This window comes from Octopus sinensis, linkage group LG24, assembly GCF_006345805.1.
Source record: "Octopus sinensis linkage group LG24, ASM634580v1, whole genome shotgun sequence".
NCBI classification, from domain to species: Eukaryota; Metazoa; Mollusca; class Cephalopoda; order Octopoda; family Octopodidae; genus Octopus; species Octopus sinensis.
The window spans coordinates 27,119,350-27,146,856 of record NC_043020.1 but is presented as its reverse complement, the minus strand read 5'-3'; the positions used below and the strand labels follow the sequence as shown (position 1 = coordinate 27,146,856).

Here is a 27,507-nt window from a genome sequence, read left to right as displayed (position 1 = left end):
TTCAAAAACACTTTATTGAAATTAATCAAAGCAAATGCTTGAATTGAGCACCCTCTACAATAAAACATGCAGAAAAAAATATAATAAAATAATATGCTTTAATTATTTTTAATGAAAACCAGAATGGTGCACAACTTCTGGGACACCCTGTAGAAAGGGGAGAGAGGGAGAGAAAGCTAAATTTTATTTAACCCTTTAGCATTCAAACCGGCCATATCTGGCCAAAATATTTAACCTGTTTTATATTGAAACTGACCAGATCTCACCTCTCACCTCAGCCCTACCATGTCATTCTAAAACTAAAAAAATCACATCACTGAAATCTCTAAACTACAAGATAATACATGATTAATTCAAACCATTTTAAATAAACAAACATCACATTTGACAGAATAATCTGAACACTAAAGGGTTAAGTAGAAAGATGGATAGCTAAAAAGAGAGAGAGAAGTAGGTAATGATACCTTGATGGCTGTAATTTTGGTTGTAGTAACTGGAGTCATAACCTTGACCTTGGCCATAGTGAGGATTATTTTGGTCGTAGAATGTTGAATGTTCATAACCAGACGGATTATAATAATAATCACCATGTTGTTGATCGTAGTTCCAGGAACGCTGCTGAGAAAAACAATAAGAAAACAGACAAACATTCATTAGTAAACACACTGACAGGAATCTATGGCTTCTTTGGCATTAATTAGCCACAAGATCTACCCTAGAGTTTTATTTTCTAAATTTATATGCAATCGTCCTTCGGCTCCAAGAACTAAAGCATGGGAATAAATAAAAAGGCTATGGGGATATGATTTTTGGTTCATAATCATGTAGTTTTGGGTTCTGTCCCAGTGTGGTACCATAATCAAGTATTTTTTATTGTTGTCTGGAGCCTGAACTAAATGCATCAACCTCACATTTGTTAACAGGGCACAGGTACAGCTGTGTGACGATGAAGCATGTTTCATCACTATATGGTCCTAGGTAAGGCGGCGAGCTGGCAGAATCGTTAGCATGCTTGGCGAACTGTGTAGCCGTATTTCGTCTGCCGTTACGTTCTGAGTTCAAATTCCACCGAGGTCGACTTTGCCTTTCATCCTTTCGGGGTTGATAAATTAAGTACCAGTTACGCACTGGGGTCAATATAATCCGACTTAATCCGTTTGTCTGTCCCCTCTGTGTTTAGCCCCTTGTGGGTAGTAAAGAAATATATATGGTCCTAGGTTCGATTCCACTACACAACATTATCTGTGGCAAGTGTTTCTATTAAACAAGATGCTATTTAGTTCAGTTGGAATTACCTCCCTTCACACTGCAGTTGTCTTTTAACATCCAGTTTCGCATGCTCCACAGGGGTTGGAGAGAATTTGCCAAGGCAGATTTAATGTGGTTAGATCAGTGCTTTCCAAACTTTTTGCGGGAGCGGAACCCCAAGGAAACATTCCACTGGCTCGAGGAACCCCTGTGCAATAATTTAATAGTCTTATGCACACATATCTGCACAGGAGAATTAAAAATTACGGCCGATTTTAGCAGTTTTGTAACTTCTTGTGGAACCCCACTGGACTGTACTGGTGGAACCCTGGTTGAAAACCATTGGGTTTGTCACCAAAGCCTTAACTGTTTCCGATCATAGAAAAATATTTACCAGCAGCCAGACATGTTTTCACTGAAGATTGGCAATTAAGGATACTCAATCACAACCGTTATGCAGTCAAAATAAGGAGACACACAGACAAACACACACAACTGTAAACCTAACTTGGTTCCACTGGAACAGAGCAGCAGCTAAACACACACACACACCAGTTGAACAGACTGCACATGTTGCTGGACGGTCAACACAATCTGTTGCTTTGCTTTAATACAATGTCCTGGTTCACTGGATGCCCTACAAAAAAGATCAGGGCTGTCACCCTCTCTTCCCTAAGTCATAAGGCACAAAGAAACAGACATGCATATACTTGCTTGCTTCATCACCAGTGATGCGTGGCCCGATCAGTAAGTATCCGGACTGTTGCCATAGGAATAAAGCTAACGCACACAGATTGATCTTGAACTCTGCGCACTAAGTTTTAACGAGTTAACTCACTTCTGCTGTTTACAGCTGAGCTTGGAAGGAATATGTGTAACGTGTGATTGTCACATTGACTATGGCAGAGAAAGTTCAGCAGAGGATCTGCATCAGATTTTGCCAAATGCTTGGCGATACCTGTTCAGAAGCCTACACAATGTTTTCAAGAAGTTTTCATCATTCTCAATACAATCAAGGAGATCTTGTGCAACTGAAACCCAAATGTCTTTTTGGTCAGCTGATATCAGTTTTGGCACAAACTTGGCAGACGCGCGTATCATACCCAAATCTTCAGTGATAACGGACTGAACTGAACTGTAACTAATCTGCACATTTTCTGATAACTCATGGATGGTGATTCGATGATTTCCCCCTTCACATCTGTGGTGTTTTTCTCAGTTCTGCTGGTTGCGGATCTCCAAGAATGTTTGTCAATATTGACAGTTTTTTTACCATCCTGGAAACGTCTGAACCGCTCGTACACTTGTGTACAACACATACACTTCTCTCCATACACTTCCTGCAACTTTGCGTAGGCCTCTGAGCAGGTATCACCATGATAACTTTGTCATGGTCAACACAACGATAACACACTCCACACCTTCCTTCCAAGCATTGCTGTAAACAGCGGAAGTGAACTAGAACCTTAAAACTTAGTGTGCCTGCACAGCAGAGTCCAAGGTCAATCTGTGCCGAGCGGCTTCACTTTGCCTGCTTTAGCTTCGTTGCTATGGCGACAGTCCAGATACTTACTGATCAGACCTTGTATATGCATTTGGAATGGAAAACAGAGAGAGAGAAGCAAGAAGAGAGAGAGGCAGGAAAGAGAGAACGAGTAGTAGTAGTAGTTTAAGAGATCATCAATTATGGTTTCCCACACCATCCGATCGTAGTGAAATTACCTTACTCACCATTTGACCTCCCGTGTAAGAGTTAGGTCGGCTGTTGAGTGTTGCCATTCTATGGGAAGAAAAAGAAGGAAAAAGAGGAAAAAAAAAGAAAAAAAAGAAAATCAACATTAGCAGAGCAGATAGGTTTGTGATATTTATGAACTTCATGCAAAAATATAAACGTTAATTAAAGGAGAGGAAGGGATTAGGATAATCTGTAATCCCCCCACTGATGTGTCATGATCAAGTTTACATCCTCAGGTTAATTAGTTCATGGTAAATAAAAAAAAAACAAACAAAAAGAAAATTACAATACATATGTACACACACACACACACCTTATGCTTGTTTTAGTCACTGGACTGTAGCCATGCTGGAGCACCACCTTGAAGGATTGTCAAACAAACATTACATTCGACAGAGTAATCTGAATGCTAAAGGGTTGAAACAACTTCTTTCACCAGGGTACTAGGCCTTGGAACAGAGAAAAACTGCTTGAATGATAATAATGATGATGCCCAAAGGGCCACACAGTGGGACTCAACACAAAACCATGTGGTTGGGAAGCAAGCTACTTGCCACACAGCGACTATAATATGTGTGTGTGTGTGAGAGAGAGAGAGAGAGAGAGAGAAAAAGGGGGTTTAGAGAAACCGGTACTTACACTGTACTAAAGGTGTTCTTGGCAAATGCTACCAAGATTAGTTTGCCCTCCACTTCAAAAGGTGGGTTCATCTGGCGTAAATGCTCCAAGACTTGTGTAGACTCGAGGATGGAACCCATTTCGGCAAAGCCGTAGCCCTGTGACGTGTTCGTTAGTTCATCACGGATAATCTTAATGTTCTTCAGTGTAAGCGACATCTGCTGGCTCAGCGCTTGCGACAACGTCTCTTCAGTGGTCAGGGCGTCCAGACCACGGAATATCAAAGCTGTAAGAAAATAGATAGGAAAAAAATATAAATTAAAGGAAGAAGTAGGCGGCATGTAAAAAGCACCCACTAACACTCTCGGAGTGGTTGGCGTTAGGAAGGGCATCCAGCTGTAGAAACCGTGCCAGATGAAGACTGGAACCTGGTGCAGCCATCTGGTTGCCAGCCCTCAGTCAAAACCGTCCAACCGATGCTAGCATGGAAAACGGACGTTAAACGATGATGATGATGATGAAGTAGGACAATCTTTAACGATAGACATATATATCACTCATGCCTGGTTGGAGAATAACTCCATTCACATCCTGACTCCACCAGCCAAAGGGCCCTACAAAAAGGATCAGGGGTGTCACCCTATCTTCCCTAAATGTCAGGTACAGTAGTTCTGTACCTGGATTGGTTGCTTTTTTTGTATATTTTATATCCATGTATGTGTGTATGTATTATGCATTTTGTGAATGAGGGTCCACTCTGTAAAGTGGTTGGCATATTAGGAGGGGCCTCCATCTCTCTGCACTAGGTTCAAATTTAACTTGGGCTGATTTCTGTCCTATAAATGGCATTAGGAAGGGCTTCCAGCCATAGAAACCATGCCAAAAACAAGACATGGAGCCTGAACAGCCCTTCAGCTGGTCAGCTTTTGTCAAACTGTCCAACACATGCCAGCATGGAAAACGAATGTATGATGAGGAATTTCATCAGGTTTCACTTATAGTAGAATGTGTCTAATTTACCAGATATTTATGAAAGATTGATTTTTAATTACAGGTTTGGTTGAGTGATAAGACATTTGCTCCCCAACAACTTGGTTTTGAGTTCAGTCCCACTACATGGCACCTTGGGCAAGTGTCTTCTACAAAAGCCCTAGGATGACCAAAGCCTTGTAAATAGATTTGGTAGATGGAAACTGAAAGCAGCTTATAGTATATGTATGTGTGTGTGCTCCACCTACTGCTTGATAACCAGTGTTGGTTTCTCTTTTACCAGTTTCAGTCATTTGACTGTGGCCATGCTGGAGCACCGCCTTTAGTCGAGCAAATTGACCCCAGGACTTATTCTTTGGAAGCCAAGGTACTTATTCTGTCGGTCTCTTTTGCCAAACCGCTAAGTTAGGGGACAAACAGACACACAAACATATATACACACATACACATATACGACGGGCCTCCCTCAGCTTCCACCCACCAAATCCACGCACAAAACTTTGGTCGGCCCGAGGCTACAGTAGAAGACACATGCCCAAGGTGCCATACAGTGGCACCTTGGGAAACTGTAACTTAGATTGGAAAAAGACACTCATAGAACAAGAACCTGACTTGAAAAACAAATGTACATCCTAATGTCCCGCTATCATACCTTCACATCCTTCAAAAAGTGGACTAATGTAGAATTCCGATCCCGGCACACTGCTGCTACTGTGAAGGGAGCAAGATACTCCACCAGACGTACTGCGCACAGGTTGTGCAACACTGAATAGTAAAAAACCAAAGAGACACAAAAAAATTTTTTTTTTTAAATGTTAAAAGGCAAACCTCAAACTTACTATTGCAAGGGTTTGTTCCAACTTGGTCAAATCCATCTCCTTCTTTGGCTCGTTCTGATTCTGGAAAACCATATGAAGAAGCAATTAGAAGCACATCATGAAGAACTAGAAATTATCTAAGAGACAGATTCTAGAACTGAAACATATATTTGCAGTTCTGTACATATATATATATATATTTTCTTTGAATAAATGTCAGCTGCATTATCTATTCTCTAAACGTTTGTATGTCCTTGTGTCAAATCTTGTACGTAAGATGAAGTTTATAATTTACTGATGAGGTCAGAATAAAACTGAAACATGTCTGGAGTTATATGCCTGTACTTGCTGGAAAAATAAAAATATTATTAGTCACTGCTTTTCCTCCTCCTCTTCCTACTCTGAAAAATCCACAAGAAAAAAACCAATCATCGTTATCTGCCAGTGACGGTTTCTATGCCAACACATGAAATGATGACGACACATACTAAAGCAAATACAGAGCCACATTCCGATTAAGGAAAAGACTGAAATCTCTCGAGATTTTCTCGTATCCATCCGCCCACCCACTGACCCACAAAAGAGGGCATAAAAAGAACAGGTAAAGGAGGGAGGGAGCTTACCTTCTCGTGACACACTGCATTGGAAACAGAAATCTCTTCGTTTGAAATTGTGAGCTCCACACTGAAATGAACAGAATTTTAAAAATATGAGTAACTATTTTTCTAAAATGTGTAGATATACATATATATACACATGTGTGTTTGTGCTTGAGAGAGAGAGAGAGAGAGTTTGTATATAGTGAAGGAATGTGGTGCGGTGGTTAGGCTATTGTGTGAAGGCGGCGAGCTGGCAGAAACGTTAGCCAGGCGAAATGCTTAGCAGTATTTCGTCTGTCGCTACGTTCTGAGTTCAAATTCTGCCGAGGTCGACTTTGCCTTTCATCCTTTCGGGGGTCGATAAATAAAGTACCAGTTACGCACTGGGAGCAGTATTTCGTCTGTCGCTACGTTCTGAGTTCAAATTCCGCCGAGGTCGACTTTGCCTTTCATCTTTTCGGGGGTCAATAAATAAAGTACCAATTACGCACTGGGGTTGATATAATCGACTTGATCCATTTGTCTATCCTTGTTTGTCCTCTCTGTGTTTAGTCCCTTGTGGGTAGCAAAGAAATAGAAATAGGTATTTCGTCTGCCGTTATGTTCTGAGTTCAAATTCTGCCGAGGTCGACTTTGCCTTTCATCCTTTCAGGGTCGATAAATAAAGTACCAGTTACGCACTGGGGGTCGATATAATCGACTTAATCCGTCTGTCTATCCTTGTTTGTCTCCTCTGTGTTTAGCCCCTTGTGGGTAGTAAAGAAATAGAAATAGGTATTTCGTCTGCCGTTACGTTCTGAGTTCAAATTCTGCCGAGGTCGACTTTGCCTTTCATCCTTTCGGGGGTCGATAAATTAGGTACCAGTTACGCACTGGGGTCGATATAATCGACTTAATTCGTCTGTCTATCCTTGTTTGTCTCCTCTGTGTTTAGCCCCTTGTGGGTAGTAAAGAAATAGAAATAGGTATTTCGTCTGCCGTTACGTTCTGAGTTCAAATTCTGCCGAGGTCGACTTTGCCTTTCATCCTTTCGGGGTCGATAAATTAGGTACCAGTTATGCACTGGGGTCTATATAATCGACTTGATCCGTTCGTCTGTCCTTGTTTGTCCTCTCCGTGTTTGGCCCCTTGTGGGTAGTAAAGAAATAGGTTAGGCTATTGCACACATGATCACTGGATCATGGGATCAATTCCTAGATCGGGCAGCGAATTGTGTTCTTGAGCAGAATGCTTCATTTCATGTTGCTGCAGACCCCACTTTTGATCAAGGGGGGAATGGTGCTCTGCTCGCCTAGCCAGTGGGTGGCACCATTCAAAGGCTAAAATGATGCAAAGTGCATTGTGACCAGCAATGTGTAACAACATCTGATAGCCTAGCCGGTCATGCGATATGTGTGGGTGCGTGTTTGTCCCCCACAACCTAACGGCTTGACAATAAACACTGGTTTGTTTACGTCCCAGTAACGAAGCAGTCCAGCAAAAAGAGACCGACAGAATAAGCCCCGGACTTTAACCCTTTAGCATCCAGATTATTGTGTCCAATATAATGCTTATTTATTCGCATTTTTATGAATTAATCATGTATTATCTTGTAGCTTAAGATATTTGAAAAAGTGATTGTTTATTTTTAGAATGACATAGTAGGTTAGGTGCGAGAGGCTGGATCTGGATAGTTTGAACACAAAACAAGAAGGATATTTTGGGCTGGATATGACCAGTTTAAATGCTAAAGGGTTAAAAAAATAAGCACCAGGGTCGATTTGTTTGACTAAAACCCTTCTGGACCACAGTCCAATGACTAAAACAAGTCATCATCGTTTAACGTCCTTTGTATATGCTGGTGAGCTGCACCAGGCCCCAGTCGTCTGTTTTAGCATGGTTTCTACAGCTGGATGCCCTTCCTAATGCCCACCACTTTACAGAATGTGCCAGGTGCTTTTATGTGGTATGAGCAAAAAAGATAAAGAAAATAAAAGATAGGCACAGGAGTGGCTGTGTGGTAAGTAGCTTGCTAACCAACCACATGATTCCGGGTTCAGTCCCACTGCGTGGCATCTTGGGCAAGTGTCTTCTGCTATAGCCCCGGGCCGACCAATGCCTTGTGAGTGGATTTGGTAGACGGAAACTGAAAGAAGCCTGTCGTATATATGTATATATATATATATATATGTATGTGTGTGTTTATGTGTTTGTGTGTCTGTGTTTGTCCCCCTAGCATTGCTTGACAACCGATGCTGGTGTGTTTACGTCCCCATCACTTAGCGGTTCGGCAAAAAGAGACCGATAGAATAAGTACTGGGCTTACAAAAGAATAAGTCCCGGGGTCGATTTGCTCGATTAAAGGCGGTGCTCCAGCATGGCCACAGTCAAATGACTGAAACAAGTGAAAAAAAACACAAAAAAACCCCCAAAAAACAAGGCACACTCCTTACTTACCTTCGTACAAACCCAGTCACACTTCTGTACCTTCTCAGGCCCCATTTTGGGCTGACTGTAGTGCATAGTGACATGGAACTGGTCCTGCAGGTAGAGCGACCCCTGGAAGCAAAAGAAGGAAGTCAGTATCAATGAAACGGAAACCATGTGGTAGCAACACATCATCCATTTTGCCAATGCCATGATCTAGGTTCAGGACACACATCAAGTATGTCTTCGGAAGCCTCAGGTCAACGTGACGTCTAGTAGTAGTAGTAGTAGGTAGTAGTAGTACTTAATATCAATGTAGGTAGACAAAAGATACAAGTAACATATAAATATATATATATAAATATCTATATATATATACACACATATACATACATATATATATATATATACATACATATATATATATATACATGCATATGTTTTCTCTCTCATTTTTTTCTTTTTTTTTTATTCTACAGAAAACAGTAACATCTCTAAAGTAGAAATAAACACAAAAGTTTATGGTTAAAAAAAAATCTATCAAGAAAAAAAATGTACAATTGCTTTTTTTTAAAATATATATATATAATATAATTTATTAAGCTAACGAGGCATGATTTCCTATCTAAGCCAATAATTGATAAATTGTATGAAAAAAATTATAAACGAAAAAAAAACCCTTGTTAAAATATTTGGGGGAAAAAAAAACTAGATATCAACCGACAGGGTTTGAAACCCTGAACTGGTGATAAGGGTGTATGTGTGTGTGGAGATGGATATTGTTGTTGTGTATATGTGTGTGAGTTATACTAGAAGTTTCAGAAGGACAGTAGTAGTAATAGTAGTAGTAGTAAGAGAGCACTAATAATAGCAGCTATCAACATCATCATCATAGTTAATTAATGAATTAATTGGCAGGGTGATTAAAAAGAAAAAAAAAGGAAAAAAAAAAAAAACTCTGGCAAGGGAAGACATTGAAATTAAAGAAAAAAAAAAAAAATGGAGCTGAGCAAAGCTGAGCTGAGGTGGTGAGATGGGGTTTGGGGGTGTGGTAGCATGAAAAGAGGAGGAGGCAGAAGAGCACAGAACGAAGAAAGAGATGACAGACAGGAAATCATGTGCAAGTTCTGCTGGGAAGCCATGACACAATTTCGCTTTGCAAAGAACAAACATTTGGTTGCTTACTGCTATAGAATCCACATTAAATAAATAAATTAGGATGGTTTGGAACAAAAATTTCAATTAGTTCATTGAAATAAGGGACTAATGAGAGAGAGAGAGAGAGAGGAAAAAAAACCCAACAAGAATGCCCTAGAAACGGATTGTAGGAGGGACAGACTAATGATTTTTATTATTACCTCTGCTTTAGCAAAGATGGAGGTATTGTTTTCATTTGTGTTTGTTTGTCCGTGGACAAGATATCTCAAGAACCACTGGACAGATTCCGATGAAACTTTCAAGGATGTTTGGCCTCGTGACTGGCATGAACTGATTAGATTTTGGGATCGATCCGGTACCGGACAAAGATTCCGGATTATCTTTCCTGTTTTTTACTTAATCTCTGAGAGCGATCAGGTTCATTTTTAGTATTCTCGTTTGTGAGAGCAGTTGAGTTTATTTCAGATATTCTCATTTTAAAAATCATCTCCGGCTAATCGTTGAGAGGACATTGGTGTTGCCTTGGTGGAGGTTTGTGCTCTTGATTTTATTATTATTATTATTTATTTATTTATTTTCTTATAGTGCTCATATCAAACAGAGATGTGTTAAAAATGTACTGAAGCCCTTTCCTTCTTTCACAAAATGTTTAAAAAAACCTCTTTGAAGCTACATTTGAATATCTTAAATGTGGAATATGAGAGAAAGAGAGAGAGAGAGACAGGAAAGTGAAAGTAGACAAGCTATTAGTTTCAAAACAAGCAACTGCATGCTAAATATTTTAGTTTAGCTAATATCTTTGAAAAATTAAAAAAAAAAAAAGGAAAAAGTTGTGTGGGAATGGGTGTGTGGATGTGTTTAAATGTGATGTGCAGGTGTAGAGGAATGGAAAAAATAAAAATAACAGGAAATCACAATAAAAATAATGTGTAACTTAAAAAAAAAAAACCAAGGATATACTATATATATACACACACACACATACATACGTATATATATATATATATATATATATATATTATATTATATATATATATATATATATATATATATATATATATATATATATATATACATACACACACATAGACATACATACACAAATACATACACACACACACACATTTATATATATATATATTATATATATATTATATATATATATATATAAATAAATAAACATATACATGTGTGCAGCAAAAAACTATTTGTAATGTTTGCCTGAATGAAATGAAAGAGAAATATCTAATGTCTGAACAGCCAACGTGTGTGTGTGCATTGGAAAGAGAGAGGAGACAAGGAGAAGACATCACTACCCAAATTCAGACACATTATATAACCAATATATCAACACAGAACTGCATGACGAGGATGGGGGGGTTCGTGATCTCTAATCAGAGTGAAAGACCGACATATGGACAAGGGGCAGAAGGCAACGGGTGGGATAAAGAATTGAGAAACAGTAATATACACAGCAGAGACACAACACACTTCAAATAAGAAACAAAACAAGCTAATGGGGGGGGGGCATCTAGATGGTTGGTCAACCCGCAAGAAAATAGCAGCCAAATCTCCCTTAATTCGAACCCATCTTTTATTTGTTGCAGTCATTGACCTGCAGCCATGCTGGAGCACTGCTTTGAAGTTTTTTTCTTTCTTTTTTTTTTTTTGTTGAATAGTTTGACTCAAGTTTAGTGCTAATTCTGTTTGCATTGCCAAACAAACCACACACACACACACACACAGAAGGCTTCAACATAGTTTCCATCTACCAAATCCACTCACAGGATTTGTGGCAAATGGCAGATTTGAGGTTTGGCATCCATACACAGAAGCAACACAATATGAAGCTGGGTTTGCTTGTGTAGGGCTCAGCTTCTCATTCTTTCTATTACATCATACATCCAGGGTCTGAAAACAGGCAACAAACGATGTTGTTGTCGTTGGTGGTGGTGGTGTTAGTGTTTAACTCAGTGTTGGTTATTCATCAATGAAGCATGACCAAAACTACATTAGACAATGGTTTGAGGGAGATCTGGCAGCAACTTCTAGTAGGTTGAGAGTCCAGGTCGAGGCTCCTTGGTAGGATGTATTTTGTAATAGTGGGGTTTTCAATAATAAAAAAAAATCTGGGTCCCAAAACAAAATTTTATGACTGATTGTCAGAGAAAAGAGAGAACGGGGTAGAATTCCATTCTAGATAACAGAACTACAATAACAATAACTAAATATAGGTTGACAGCAATTTCCAACATTCTCCCCCACCTACCCACTGGTCTGTCTGTCTGTCTGTCTATGTTTATCTGACTGGTTGACTGTCCTTTATGAGTTTCCCAACCATGTTTTGAAATGTAAATCAAAACTGTTCTCGATCATTGTTTCAAAGACCTTACAACTTATTCAACAAACAATAATGCCGGCAGACACACTGCACTATTTCGGTAAGTTCAGAAACTGAACCCGCACAAGAACAAAGGAGGGAAAGAAAGAGAGAGAGAAACACTATCAACTAATAGATGTTAACCAGAATATATAATTACAACAAGAAGAATTCTCATGCATTGTTTAAACTAAATCTTCTTTCTTTCGTTTTAAAAATTTTTTTTATAGGGCATCATTTCAACTGAGGAAGCATGCTGCAAAAAGCTCAATATTAAATTAAGAAAGCAGATAGCATTTATTATTATTATTTTTAATTTGAAATTTTCTCTAAACATTTCAGTTTTTCAGTTTACAAAAAAAAAATATATAAAACAAAAATGAAAAAAAAAAGAAATAAAATAAAATAATGTGGTGCAGTTTTTTTATATGCAGGTTATGTGCATGTGGTGAATTGGTGAAAAAATTTTAATTTAGAAATCTTCAAAGATTTGAAGGGAAAGAAAGAGTTTTGTAAGCAAAGAGTGTTGTTGTGTATGAAATGGTGAGATTGGAATTTATCAACAAAAATACAGACAAGACAAATGGAGACAAAACTGAACAAAAACGACCGACCCATTCCCACGGAATATTTCTCAGATAGAAAACCTGTTTTGAGTGTTTTTTTTTTTTTTGCATACCCTTTTTCTAAAAACACAAAAACAAAATCAGGGCTGGAGAAATTCATAACTATTTTATTTCTATTAATGTAGCGTTAACAGGTCAGATAAATAAAATGTTGGGTCTAATGTGTTGAAACAATGGATTTTGTGGGTATTAATTGGCACCAAGCCTTTATCATGGCTAAGTTGAACATTTTCATCTCAACCAAAAGGACAGAATGATGAGGAATTGATACAGGCTTTTAACAAGCTCATACGTCCTCAACACTAGACAAAGGCTAAATCTCCAGCAATGAGATTACGACCCAATGTGTTATTAAATTGTGGAAAGTTCAATCTTATGGAGTTGTTGTAGTTTATAGTCCAAAGTCAGCTTCAACTGAGCAACGGTACAACCAAAAGCATTCCAGCTACACCCGTCCTATCTTTTTGAATATATCTAGGTCTACATTCTTCATTTATTGCTTCAGTCATTGCGACCATGCTGTGCTTATGCCATGAAAACCCTGCTAAACCAGACACAGTAATGTGGTGCAGTCCTCTGCCTGGCCAGCTCCTGTCAAACCATCCAACCCATACCAGCATGGAAGGCTGACGATAAACAACGATGATAATGATGATGATGATGAATTTATTGCAAGGAACAACTATGTTCCTTTCTCTTGGGTTTTACATAAGTTTAGTTCAACATGTTTCTGGCCAGTGAAAGACAATAATAAAAATAATAATCATAATAATGAAATTATTGTATACAGTGCTCAGGTGCACCACAAAGATAATCCCTCAAAGATTTCTATTGCAAGCCGACACAAGTAAACAGGAATTTCAAATGAAGTATCTATAAAACTAGTTTTTAAACGTCAAATCACTAAATCAATATGGGAGGGTCCACCAGAGTAAAAAAAATAACCAAAGGCGTCCATGGGCAGAAAAATGGTTGAAAACCCCTGCATTAAATAATGTAGTCTTCCTACTCCTGAAAAGATGGGATTGTCACAGCTGGAGTGCTTTTGATCGTAGGTGTGCTTGAATCAGAGCTGACCTGGGGTTTAACAATAACATCGACTATAACAAGATAGAACGGGAAAATGATTAAAGGAAGGCGGTACTTTGGAATCATGAATGCAAGATGAATGGTATGGCATTTAGTCTAGCACACAGGTTACGTGTGAGTGTGTGTGTAGCTAAAGATACTCATCTGGGTAAGGAGAGCGAGAGAGAGAGAGAGAGAGGGGGGAAATATTAAAAAAAAAAAAGGACCATAAATGATATCGTAGCAGTAGTAATAGCATTTTGGTTATTTAAAATTAGACAGAAACCTTTATTTAAACAAAGTATATGGAGAAAAAAAAAAAAAAAAAAACGAAACAGAAACAACAAACAACATTAAGAAAGAATAAAATTGAGCAGCGTACAAACTGCTTGAGACAGCAATTGACTGGGAGTCATGTAGGATGTATATGAGTGTGTATATAAGTGTGTATGTATGACTGTATGCATGTGTGAGTGTAAATGTGTGTGCATATGTATGTGTGCATGTATACGTATGTATATGTGTATGTATACATATACATACATACATACATATATATATATATATATATATATATCACTGTAGCAATGTATGAGCATGTCTGCTGTATATAACAAATATATATACATATATATATATGCATGTAATATCTAAATATACACATATATTTATATATATATATATATGCAAGCAAACATAGGTGTGTGGGATTGTCAGTCTGTATGTGTGTGTGTGTATGTATGCATGTGTGTGTGTCTGTATGGAAAGGGGGGCATGGTAATTTTTTTTTTTTTTTTTTGGGGTCTACTGTACCGGTACAAAAGTCTTAGATAATTGTGTAAGACCTGATTCTGTTCCATCCAGCGCTGGGCATCTGCTACGTTCTGAAACTCCACAAAAGCAAACCCACGGGATGCACCTGCGTAAGTATTCAGAATGTCCCGCATTAGTGGAACTAATTTCTAAAAAAATATGGCGGTTATCATCTGAAACCAACCAGAACACGTGAAACCCAAGGTCAAAAAAAAAAAAAAAGATAATAATAAATGACTAAAAACCCACTCACTGAGGCTGGTTGGTTCTCTGAGAAACTTACCATTTGGTTCTTTGGCGAGATTTGAGATTAATAAGAAAAGAAAAGAAAAAAAATATCTTTTCTCTTTTTTTTCTTTAATTTAATAATTTTCTCTCACATTTAAAAAAAAAAAAAAAAGGGTTTTCAAAGAACAAATATAATATAGATTCTTAGCGAGAAATTAAATTCAAAACAGAATTAAAGAGAGGGAAAAAAACAACATGGAGACCAAAGTTAGACCAACTTGTTTTTTGTTATAAAAAACAAAATATAGTAAATCTAAATAGACTAAAGTATTGGACTAAACTGGATTGCCTATATTCAATCAGTGTAGGAGGACGAAGGGCTCAGTATGTTCCACCCACCAACCACAGCCTGATGTGGAGGCCATGAATTTGCACTGGAGATCATACTTGAGCCTTCTCTGTCACACTGGCTCAACATGGTTTGGCAGAGGGATGCAGTTTTTTTATACTTTAACCAGGTTTTTTATACTTTATCCAGGTGTCTACTGTGATAGGTAAAATTTCCAGGAATTCAAACTGAACCCTTTATCAAATCCACAAGGATGGTGTGTTCTTATTCTGTTGTCCACATCAGAGATATTCTCAATTTATCATTCCCCTACACGTTGCTTGGCTTTTCAGCTCCAACCAGACAGAGAATGTGTATACTGACTCTGGGACTGAACCTACTACACTTAAATACTTAATGCTTATAATCAAGCACATGGCTCAGTGGTTAGAGTGTTGGGCTCACAATCATGTGATAGCAAGTTCAATTCCTGGACTGGGCTGTGTGTTGTGTTTTTGAGCAAGACACTCAGTTTCATGTTGCTCCAGTTCATTCAGTTGTAGAAATGAGTTGTGATGTCACTGGTGCCAAGCTGTATCGGCCCCTTTGCCCTCCCCTTGGATAACATCACTGGGGCAGAGAGAGGAGGCTGGTATGCATGGGTGACTGCTGGTCTTCCATAAAACAACCTTGCCTAGACTTGTGCCTTGGAGGGGAACTTTCTAGGTGCAGTCCCATGGTCATAACCAAAAGGGGTCTTTTCCTTTATATTCACTACTGTGTTGTCCTATGGCGCAATTAGTTAATGGAAATTAAAACCTTTAAACCCAATAGCAACCAAGATGAGGAGACAAGTTTGAATGTGCCATTATATAATAACAACAATAATAATAATCCTTTCTACTATAAACACAAGCTTGAACTTTGGCAGGGAAACTAGTTGGTAACATCAAGCCCAGTGCTTAACTGACCCTTTTTAGATTGACCCCAAAAGGACAGAAAGGAAAGCTGACCGTGACAGAATTTAATTTCAGAACATAATAATTCTTTCTAGTTTTGGCACAAGGCTAGCAACTTTGAGTAGAATGGGTTGGTCACTTTCACTGACCCCAGTGTTTGACTGGTACCTACTTTATCAACACTGAAAGGATCAAAGGCAGAGTAGACCTTGGTGGAATTTAAATACAGAACATGAAGCTGGAAGAAATGCTGCTAAGCATTTTTGTCCAGTGTACTAATGATTCTGCTAGCTTGACCCCACTGATGACCAATCCTTCCTTTGGGAAATTCAAATAAAAATTATTCAGAGTAATTTTTCTAATCCTTATTTCTTGAAACTGCCAGATTTAAAAAAAAGAGCAAAAACAGTTGAGCCAGAGTGACACATTTTAATGTACGTCAGTAATAAAGTAAGAGATATTTTACTAAACTCCAAGAAAAATCTAGATTCTATTGAAATTTTACTTGAAGTACATCAGCAGCTGACTCATAAAGAATATAAAAAATCATGAAAGTGATAAATGATTTCTTTCCAAGATAGTCACTTCGTACTTTATGAGAATTCACCTGTCACCAAGTCAAAGAAAACAAATTAAAAGAAAAAAATAAGTTACTTTGTCCAAAGGAATCAACCACTGATTGTAATATAAGACAAATCAGTCACAGGACAACTACCACAGTGTAATAGTCAATCAATCAATCAATCAATTAATTAATTAATAGCCTACTAACTGCAGGTGAAGCATGGTCACTTTGATGTCTTCAGGTGTGTAGACTCAAGGTGTTTTGATCCAATCATGGAAGCAGCAATTATCTTATACAGAACAGGAGCTTCAGGATCAAATACCTACACTTTAAATTTCTCATCTTTTCCCCCATTTTAACTAATTAAGCAATTAAAATTCTAACAGAATAATCAATGTATCTACAAAATAATTGTTACATATGAACTGATCAGATTGTAAAGCACTTTACATTGATGTGCTAATGAACACACACAGCTAACAGCAGTATCCTGTTCAAAATGATAAAAAATGGTTAATGCAAATGAATACATCGTTAAGGTAGGATTGAGTAAAAGAGTGACGAGTCAAGCATCAAACTTGCCATTACTTACCAGAAGAAAACAGACGTTGATAAGCTGAAAGTGAAAGTAATGGATTATTTCTGTTTACAAAAAACACCTGAGTTCGAACAAGAGACCAGCCAGGAATTATAAGAAGCCAAGAATTTAAAAAGACTCTAAGGAAGGAATTACAACCGTGTTTCGTGGTCTGCTACCACAACAGCTCCTTTATAGGATCCAGTTAGCTCAAGACATCATCAAGAGGAACCATGTCCGGTTTCGGCCCCTACTCCTGTACCGTTTTGACGTGGTGCCCCCCACCCCCTTTCGGAGGTGTCTTCAGCTCTGTATCTTCACAACAAGATAATTGAGATGTTGATGAGAGAGATAACAGTGGTGGGCAGGACTGGATTGGAGCTAAAGTGAAATATGCCACAGCTGAGGGGGGGGCCTTCACACAATTTTGGAGTTTATCGCAATTTCCTCATATTAATACATTTGTTTCTAGGCAAAAGACCAGAAAGTTTGTCCAATTTAGTAGCAATTAAAACTTAATTTTCTTCGTATCTAAAGCAGTCATATCTGGCCCAAATAATCTGCCTTTTTTATGTTCAAAATGGCTAGATCCAACATTTTACACCTGTCCTACAATGCCATTGTTAAAACAAACAATCAGATTATGAAACTCTTGGAAGTGATAAGATAATGCAGGATTAATTCAAAACAATGTGGATAAATAAGCATTAAGCCAGATAGAGTAATCTGAAAGCTAAAGAGTTAACAAGGTTATCTGCAAAAATGCACAATTTAGGTTGGGGGGGGGGTGTAGTCACTAAATCTGGCCTCTGTGGGGCGGGATGGTCGTGGTGGTGGTTTTTCAACAACAGAAGTTGACCAAAGACTTTTGGGAAGTGGAAGGAAAATAAAAGGCACAAATTTATTAAATACAACCATAAAAGTTCAGACCTTTCAGAAAATTTGACCAAGCACAGACACAAGAGGTGTGGGGAAGAGACAGCCACTATACATAGGAACAGATAATCCTTACTAGTAGAGAATAGTAATTCAGCAGAAGCATTGTTGCTGGGGCAGCTGATGACCAAAGACAATAAAAGAACTGAGCACACCCACATATGCACTTCCAAAGACAAAACATCTTAAGTGGACAAAAGGGCCCTTTTGTTATGCTCTCACTCAGCTCCATCAGGGTTGGTTTGACACAACATACTCAATACAGGGATCTTAAGTATGAGCCAAATAGCCAATGATTTGTTATGCATAAACTTTGGCATAAGAAAATTAAATTCGTATCCCCCCACACACACACATATACATAAGAATTCTTAATCACAACTGGCTGACAAATGGGAACGCGAAACTCTGAGTAGCAGTTTTTTGTGATATTTCTGTGATGTTTTTTCACAACTTTAATAACGAAGCATATCACTCTACTTCAGGTAGTCGAATACTAATTTTTCCCCACCTTGTTTCACATTCATGTGCTTACTCAGGAGTGGCTGTGTGGTAAGTAGCTTACTTACCAACCACATGGTCCTGAGTTCTCATCCCACTGTGAGGGACCTTAGGTAAGTGTCTTCTACTATAGCCTTGGGCTAACCAAAGCCCAGTGAGTGGATTTGGTAGCCAGAAACTGAAAGAAACCTGTCGTGTATATATGTGTCTGTGTTTGTCCCCTCGCCATCATCTGACAACCGATGTTGGTGTGTTTATGTCCCCGTAATGCAGCGGTTCGGCAAAAGAGACCGATAGAATAAGTACTAGGCTTACAAAGAACAAGTCCTGGGGCCGATTTGTTTGACTACAGGCAATGCTCCAGCATGGCCGCAGTCAAATGACTGAAACAAATAAAAGAACTTACACACAGATATAGGGAGAAGGTGTATATGAAAGCATCTTAGTGTCACAGCTAATTTAATATAATATATATATATATATATGAAACAGCAGCAAAAAAACAAGATACACTCAACAATATTGTCTTAGATACACTATGTTTGAAAACAACAAAGGAAGTAGTAATGACTAAAACAATGTTTGCCCAAGCAGGAGCAGTGTAAGGGTTAAACAACAACAACAATAGCACCGTTTTGCAAAGGTAAAAACCGGCTCAATCTCAAAACACTGAAGACAGGTGAATCAGTGAAGAGTATAAACCAAGATTAGAAGACAGTGATTTCATGAAGGCAGATATCAATACATATCATAACAGATTAACTATACAAGACTTCCAAAGATAAACAGCTGTGAATAAGAGAAGATTAGTTTGGTTACATATCATATATTCAAGAACTTTTACAAGATAATAATAACAATAATAATAATAAAGACCCTGGTGAATAAAGCCAACATAGTTTACAAAGAAAAAATAATATATATATAGATATATATATATATATATACATACATACATTAAAAAATCCAACAAAACACACCTTCAATTTTATACAAGATACACATACATATATTATATATAGATATATATAAATATATCATATAATAAATATATATATAATATATACATATATATATGTTTCAATATTCTCAGAACCCCCTCAGTGAGTAGATTTGTTTATAAATTTATCTATGAAAAATAAATGAAATAACATGAAAAAGGAAAAAAAAACACTCACCGGAACTTTTCCTCATTAATCGAACGTCTTTGACACTGAGTCCAATTATCATTAGTTCCGTCAATATCTACAAGATACAGAAAGAAATAAAATTACGAACCATGACATGCATGCACATACACACATACATACATACACATGAATATATGGAATCAGTAAGGTGGTGAGGTGGCAGAACTGTTAGCAAACCAGGGCAAAATGTTTAGTGGCATTTATTCTGAGTTCAAATCCCGCCAAGTTCGACTTCGCCTTTCAGGTGTTGATAAGATAAGAACCAGCTGAGCAGAGGGGTCAATGTAATCAACCTACTCCCTTCCCTGAAATTGCTGGCCTTGTGCCAAAATTTGAAACCAATATATGGAATCAACCATTGTTCACCTTTTGCAACATTCAATACACACATATATATATACATATATGCATATATATACATACCCGAATGTGGCCGATGCCAGCGGCACGTTAAAAGCACCAACCGATCGTGGCCGCTGCCAGACTCCCTTGGCACCTGTGCCGGTGGCACGTAAAAAGCACCCACTACACTCGCAGAGTGGTTGGCGTTAGGAAAGGCATCCAGCTGTAGAAACACGGCCAGATCAGACTGGAGCAGCCTCCTGGCTTCCCAGACCCTGGTCGAACCGTCCAACCCATGCTAGCACGGAAAACGGACGTTAAACGATGATGATGATGATATATGTGTATATATATATATATACACACACACATACACATGCATGTGCACAATGAGAGAGAGAAAGAGAAAAAAAAACAAACTCACATCCTTTTCGTCAATCTGGTTTGGAAGTCCTCTTAGAAGAATGGTGTGTGTAGGTGTGTCGGTCATCCATCGCTCACCAGCTCGGTCCTCTCGACCTTCTCGGCCGCTGTCCTGGTCCCTGAAACTTTCCCCGCTATCACGACTAGAACTCTGCAAACAATGAAACAAAAACAATATATATATATATATATATATATATACAATGAAACAAAACAAAAACAATATATATATCAACTGCACTCTTCAAAACTTGCACTAAGAATAAGGACAAGGTAAAATTACTACCTGATGATAGAGGGGCGAGCAGCTGGGTTACCAATAATAAAATGACCCCCACTCTTAAATACACCAATCCATTAAATTAGGAAAATTAATCCACAGACTAAAAGAGAAAGATTGCACAAGCAGCCGTTCAGTGATCATGCTATCTGCTAGAAATAGCAGCCAAACTAAAGAGCAAGTCCTTCATTTCTGCCAAGTAGCCGTCTTGTTATTACTGTATACTGCTAAAGATGTTTTATTCATGAAACCTGATGGTTCTGGGTTCAGTCCCACTGCATGGCACCTTGGGTAAGTGTATTTTGTTATAGCCTCAGCCTGACCAAAGCCTTGTGAGCAGATTTTGATAGATGGAAACTGAATGAAGCCTGAGATATATATATACATATATATGTTTCTTTGATTTTGTGTTTGTTCTCCACCAGTGCTTGGCAACCAGTATTGGCCTGCTTACATGCCTGTAACTTAGTGGTTCAGTAAAATGAGACTGAAAAAAAAATACAGCGGTTGATTTGTTTGACTAAATTAGGGGTCACCAAACTTTTTCGACCATTGACCCCTTTTAGCCACTTCTTCTGCATCGACCCCTTTTAGCCATTTCTCCTTCCACATCGATCACCCTCCTCATTTAAAATATCTTAATACCTTACCCTGCCGTACTATACCTGAAATGCGTACAGGGTACTGATGCTGGCAATTAAAATGTTAGCTAAAATATACATGTACAACAAATTAAGAAATTCTATTGACGATGACACACTTTTTATATTTAAAACTACGTATATGAGTATACATAATTAAACTTTTAATTTTAATGAAATTATTCTCATGGTTAGAAAATGTGGAAAACGCATCATATTGCCTGAATATCTCTTATTGAAATTGACAACATCAATGGGGGGGATGGGCATGGCGCTGGCTAAGTATTTCAGGCAGTTCATCTGGGCAAGGTGGTCTTTCACATGCTGACCCCTATTTGATCCCTTGGCTATTATTGACCCCCTGTGGCGACCCCTGGACTAAACCCTTCAAGGCAGTGCCCCGGCATGGCTACAGTCTAATGACAGGGCCAAACAAAAGATAAAAGATAAAATAAACAGATAGCAAATATATATTTTGAACTTACATCACAATCAAAGCCTTCTTCGTATCGGTCCCCTCGTTCCCGAGAGGGTCGGTCCTTTCTATCTCGTCCATCACGACTTCTGCTCCGGTCTCGATCTCGGTCGAAGCCTCGGTCTCGATCACGGTCCCTGTCACGATCCCGGTCGCGCCGAGATCGGTCTACCACCCGACCTCTGCGTCTGTCATGCACCCTCCTGTCAGGCTGATGAGATCTACATAATGAAACAAGTACATACATTACGTTAAACCAGTGGCTCCCAACCAGGGTCCATTAGAAGATTTTTATGGGGTTCACACAAGCAAAATAATAAACTGGGTCTGCAGTAGCATCTTAGGGGTCCATGAAAAAAAAAATTTTGATTTAGAAGTATTTACTGCAAGATACAACAAAATGTTTTAACACACGATTTCACATGAAGAATTTAGCAAACCAAAATACCTAACTTAATTATTTACTTATCTTACCTAAAGCATCTTCACTTCTAAAGGCTACAGCATGTGATTTGAGGGCAATTTTGCTACTATTTCAAGCAGGACAAGAGAAACTGATTCATGCAGAGATGCTGGTGTCACATAAAAATCACTCAGTACTCTTTGTAGAATGGTTGGTGTTAAAAAGGGCATCCAGGGGTAGAAACCATTCCAAATTGGACAATTGGAGCCTGGTGTAGCTCTCTCACATGTCAGCTCTTGCTGAATCCTCCAACCCATGCCAGCATGGAAAACAGACGTCAATGGTGATGGTGATGATGTCATTTATTGCAAAGCTAGCAGCCCTGATTCAGCAGACATTTGATGTATGACCTTCAGGCTGTAAATACCTCTACTGGCACTTTACTGTCGGTCACCACGATGAGGGTTCCAGAACATTTGATCAACGGAACAGCCTGCTCGTGAAATTAACGTGCAAGTGGCCGAGCACTCCACAGACATACGTACCCTTAACCCTTTAGTGTTCACATTATTCTACCAAAATTAATGCTTTTTCATCCACATTGTTTTGAACTAATCATGCATTATCTTGTAGCTATGAGAATTTGATGAGGTAGCTGTTAACCCTTTTGATACCAACCTGGCCAAAACCGCCTCTGGCTCTGTAGTACAAATGTCTTATTTTCATAAGTTTCGAATTAAAATCTTCCACCAAACCTTAATCACAATTTATGTTCCCAACACTAGCTTAATGATAACTAAGTTCTTTGACTAAATTCTTGGTTATTTTTAAAATTAATTGAATGAAATACAGAGCATCTCAAAATAAATATGGTAACGAAAGTGTTAATTTTTAAAACGATATTGTAGGGTTGGTGTGAGAGACCAGATCTGGCCAGTTTGAACATAAAACAGGCAGAATACTTTTGGCCGGATATGGCCGGTTTAAATGCTAACGGGTTAATGTAGTTCTCAGAGAGATTCAGCATGACACAGAGTGTAACAAGGCTGACCCTTTGAATTACAGGTACAAGTGAATTGTTAAAAGGCGGTGAGCTGGCAAAGGCGTTAACACGTTGAGCGAAATGCTTAGCGGTATTTCGTCTGCCGTTACGTTCTGAGTTCAAATTCCGCCGCGGTTGACTTTGCCTTTCATCCTTTCGGGGTCGATAAATTAAGTACTAGTTACATACTGGGGCGATGTAATCAACTTAATACCTTTGTCTGTCCTTGTTTGTCCCCTCTATGTTTAGCCCCTTGTGGGTAATAAAGAAACAGGTACAATTGAATTTTGCCAGCTGGGTGAGCTGGAACAACGTGAAATTAAGTGTCTTGCTCAAGGACACAATGAACTGCCGGGAATTGAACTGATGACCTTATGATTGTGAGCTGATTGCCCTAATGCATATAAGATGGGAAAAAAAAGGGCCCTTACCTGTCCCTGTCTCTATCCCGGAACTCCGAGTCCTTTCGGTAGCCATGTCTGTCCTCGTAGTTATAGTCGTCTCGGTAGTCACTCTCGCAGTAGCCGGTGTCGTAACCAGCGTTACTGTTGCCACTCGTGCTAGTGGTGGTGGCAGGGTTGGCGACAGCAGGTGGCGGCGGCGGCGGAGGACTGACGGTGTTCCCCGACGTCGGCGCGGTGATGGCAGTGCTGGCGGCGGCGGTGACGAGGTTGTTGCTGCCCGCCACGAGGCCGACAGGGATGACAGGCGGCGGGCAGCTGGTGGCAGCGCCGTAGTCGCCCCGGTAGGCGTCATTGTAGTCGGTCCTGTAGCCACCTGTTGCGATGACCGCACCGCCGACACCACTGACCACACCGACAGCGTTCACAGCGACCGAATTGACTGCGACCGCAGGACGATAGTTGTTGAAAGTGCCCACGGTGCCAACGATGGCAGCTGGTGGTGGAGGGCCTACAAGACCAGCAGCAGTAACGGCAGCTACCGCTGTGTTCATATATTGTGGTGGAGGAGGTGGTGGTGGTATGTTCGGATGAAGTTGGTCATTTGGGTCCGACATCTCAAAAACCCTTTGCCACTAGAAGGGAAAAAAGAAAGAAAAACAAACTCACATATAAATACATAAGCTGATAAACATACATATATAGATATACAAACAGTTATATACATACAGACAGTAAGACATAACAATTTTAGAAACAGCTGGTAAAACACACTTATACTCAGACTACAAACCACTACAAACATTATGAGTGTGTGGGGGAAGAAATTGCAGGTAAACAAAAAGTCTGGTATTCAAAGATATCCAGTAAAAAACTCCTCAGGAACAGCATAACAAAAATTAAAATTTAAAAAACAATTGTAAACCCCAGTAGATGCAACAGAATCAAGAGAAAAGCACAGGAATTGATGAGGTTACAAATAGAGGATAGAACAGGAAAATGTACCAAGACAATAACCATATCTGACACTTAAAGATCACAAACCTGACTTCTACGTGTACCCCAAATACAAACTTATCAACCAAATGAAAGGTGAGTTAAATGTAAGCTCAGGACTACAGAAAACAGTTGTGCTGGGTGTCATGCAGTGAGACTGAACCCACAACTATACAGTTGCAATGCAAACTTGTTAACCACACAGCCATACCTGTATCTAAACTACATTTTTTTTTGGTGCTGATAGACAGTGTACCTGCATAATTTATTTTCTAATTAACTTAGCTGAGTAAACAGATGTCAACGGGGTTCGTTGCAAAGCAGATGCTCCATTAACAACATGTTACTTTACTTTGATGAGTAGAGCCACAGGGTGGATCAATTAACCAGCTAGAAATACCATTGACACATTCCTCAAACCACAATCTACTGCCTTAAAAAAAAAAAGTCTTCTTTGATTAGAGTGTCTTCTCAGGCAGGATTGGCTTAAGTAACAACTGCTATCATTCATAAAGAAATTTTAGTGGAGGCACATGGCCTAGTGGTTAGAGCAGCGGACTCACGGTCGAGGGATCGCGGGTTCGAATCTCAGACCGGACGATGTGTGTGTTTATGAGCGAAACACCTAAGCTCCACGTGGCCCCGGCAGAAGGTAATGGCGAAACTTCTGCTGACTCTTCCGCCACAACTTTCTCTCACTCTTTCCTCCTGCATCTTGCAGCTCACCTGCGATGGACTGGCGTCCCCGTCCAGGTGGGGTAACTGGCTCTTATGAGCCAGGCATGGCTCGAGAAGGAACATAAAAAAAAAAAAAAAAAACCCAGAAATTTTAGCTCCAATTCCACCATTAAACACAAAGTAAAAAGCAGGAATGCAAACTTGTGTTTTCAATGCAGGTCACCATATCACCAAATATGCTGTATTACATTTTACTAATAACAATATAGCTCATGTGACTAGTCTAGTATTTGCTGGGGGTATATTGTTTATCACAAGATTAATTTTCGGTTAGGTTTTGTGATGTGCTATATGACGCAATATCTTGTGCTTGTAGAAGCATAGTCAAACACTGAGAGACTGTGATACATGTCTGTCCAATGCAACAGAGTTTACCCAGTTTTCTATGCATAGAACTTTTAAGGTTGTTTGCTTATGATTTACAAACACTGATAACATTGTTAATCCAAGAAAGTAATATGAGAAAAATCTTAAATAATAATAATAACAACAAAAAACGCCCAAGAATTAAAACTACAACTCATTTTTGTAAAAAGAGAACCTGTTTTTCATATGCGTGTATGCATCCACACAAAAATGCATGCTATGTATTATGAAGGTGGTGCTTATATATATATATATACACTCTTTTTACTTGTTTCAGTCATTTGACTGCGGCCATGCTGGAGCACCGCCTTTAATCGAGCAACTCAACCCCGGGACTTATTTCTTTCGTAAGCCCAGTACTTATTCTATCAATATCTTTTGCCGAACCGCTAAGTAACGGGGACATAGACACATCAGCATCGGTTGTCAAGCAATGCTAGGGGACAAACACAGACACACACATATATATATATATATATATATATATATACACATATATACGACGGGCTTCTTTCAGTTTCCGTCTACCAAATCCACTCACGAGGATTTGGTCGGCTCGAGACTATAGTAGAAGACACTTGCCTAAGGTGCCACACAGTGGAACTGAACCCGGAACCATGTGGTTGGTAAACAAGCTACTTACCACACAGCCACTCCTGCACCTATATATATATATATAATGACAATAACACAGATATAACGTATTTTTCCTCGTTCTTGTTTGTACATCCAAATACCAAATGAGTTAGTAGGTCAAGAGTTATGTCTCTACTATTGTATAAATTAGGTTATCAGTTACCGAGGCAACAGACTAGTCATGGTAAAGGTGAAGATTTCTACCCACCAAGGCATGTTTACCCAAAGAAGCTATTTATTGAACCACTAAAAAAATTCAATATTCTACACACACTGGCTCACTGCTAGGCAGTGAAGTTAAGTTAAGCTAATTTTTTGGCTCAAAAAGCAAAAAGCAAGGCCATGTAGGGGGACATGGAGTTATGTACAGGATAGTGTTCATGCAAAGAGTTCAGGCCATTTGTGGTCAAGGGAGACTTTGAACCGAGCGGTCGTCGGCATCTTCACTATCTCGTCCGGCAGCTTATTCCACGGATCTGAAATCCGGACGGAGAAAGCCCCTCTCCTTCGATTGAGATAAAATCGTCGCAGATAGAGCTTTGCGGAGTGACCCCGCAGCCGACGCTCTGGAGCAGGAGTGAAGAACAGCTCTTTCGAGAGGTTACACTTTCCGCTTATGATGTTGTGAGCAAGAATGAGATCACCACGGCGGCGGCGTTTTTCTAGAGAATAAAGGTCGAGCGTCTTCAGCCTTTCTTCATAAGACAAATGTTAAGAAAGCTTACGAAAGACACAGTTAAGAAGCTTACTTCCCTACCATGCACTATAATACAGACAATGGGCTATATACCTGTTGTAATTTAGTCGTCCATAGTCTGATATATTTCGGAATAAAATTCCTTCTTCAGATATTCTTAGATGAAGTCACTGCTATAATCGGAATATCTGAAGGAATTTTATTCCAAAATATCATCAGACTATGACTGACTAAATTACAACAGGTATATAGGTGCAGGAGTGGCTGTGTGGTAAGTAGCTTGCTTACCAACCGCATGATTCCGGGTTCAGTCCCACTGCGTGG

General features: G+C 39.1%; 1 protein-coding gene and 1 long non-coding RNA gene across 13 annotated transcripts in view; one reads left to right on the top strand and one right to left on the bottom strand.

Annotated features, from left to right (window-relative positions):
- LOC115223769 (RNA-binding protein 5) overlaps positions 1-27,507 on the bottom strand; it is a 101,056-nt gene that overhangs the window by 19,464 nt on the left and 54,085 nt on the right. For 8 of the 12 annotated variants that reach the window (XR_003882835.2, XM_029794422.2, XM_029794430.2 and 5 more), the window contains 11 exons: positions 23,781-24,385; positions 21,915-22,125; positions 20,510-20,659; positions 19,732-19,798; positions 14,492-14,565; positions 8,445-8,546; positions 6,033-6,093; positions 5,431-5,490; positions 3,623-3,887; positions 2,971-3,028; positions 465-618 (listed from right to left, as the gene is read on the bottom strand). Coding sequence is in view for 11 of the 12 variants with exons in the window: in XM_029794422.2 (XP_029650282.1) it covers positions 465-618; positions 2,971-3,028; positions 3,623-3,887; positions 5,431-5,490; positions 6,033-6,093; positions 8,445-8,546; positions 14,492-14,565; positions 19,732-19,798; positions 20,510-20,659; positions 21,915-22,125; positions 23,781-24,385 (1,807 nt within the window). In the remaining variant the exon portion in view is untranslated. Of the gene's footprint in view, positions 1-464; positions 619-2,970; positions 3,029-3,622; positions 3,888-5,430; positions 5,491-6,032; positions 6,094-8,444; positions 8,547-14,491; positions 14,566-19,731; positions 19,799-20,509; positions 20,660-21,914; positions 22,126-23,780; positions 24,386-24,767; positions 24,773-27,507 lie in introns of those variants that run through there. The other 4 variants (XM_036512909.1, XM_029794423.2, XM_029794424.2 and 1 more) reach the window with 4 other exon arrangements.
- Positions 374-15,055, top strand: LOC118767776. Its single transcript, XR_005003691.1, has 3 exons — positions 374-416; positions 6,187-6,199; positions 14,926-15,055. It is a non-coding gene; the product is annotated as an uncharacterized LOC118767776 (long non-coding RNA).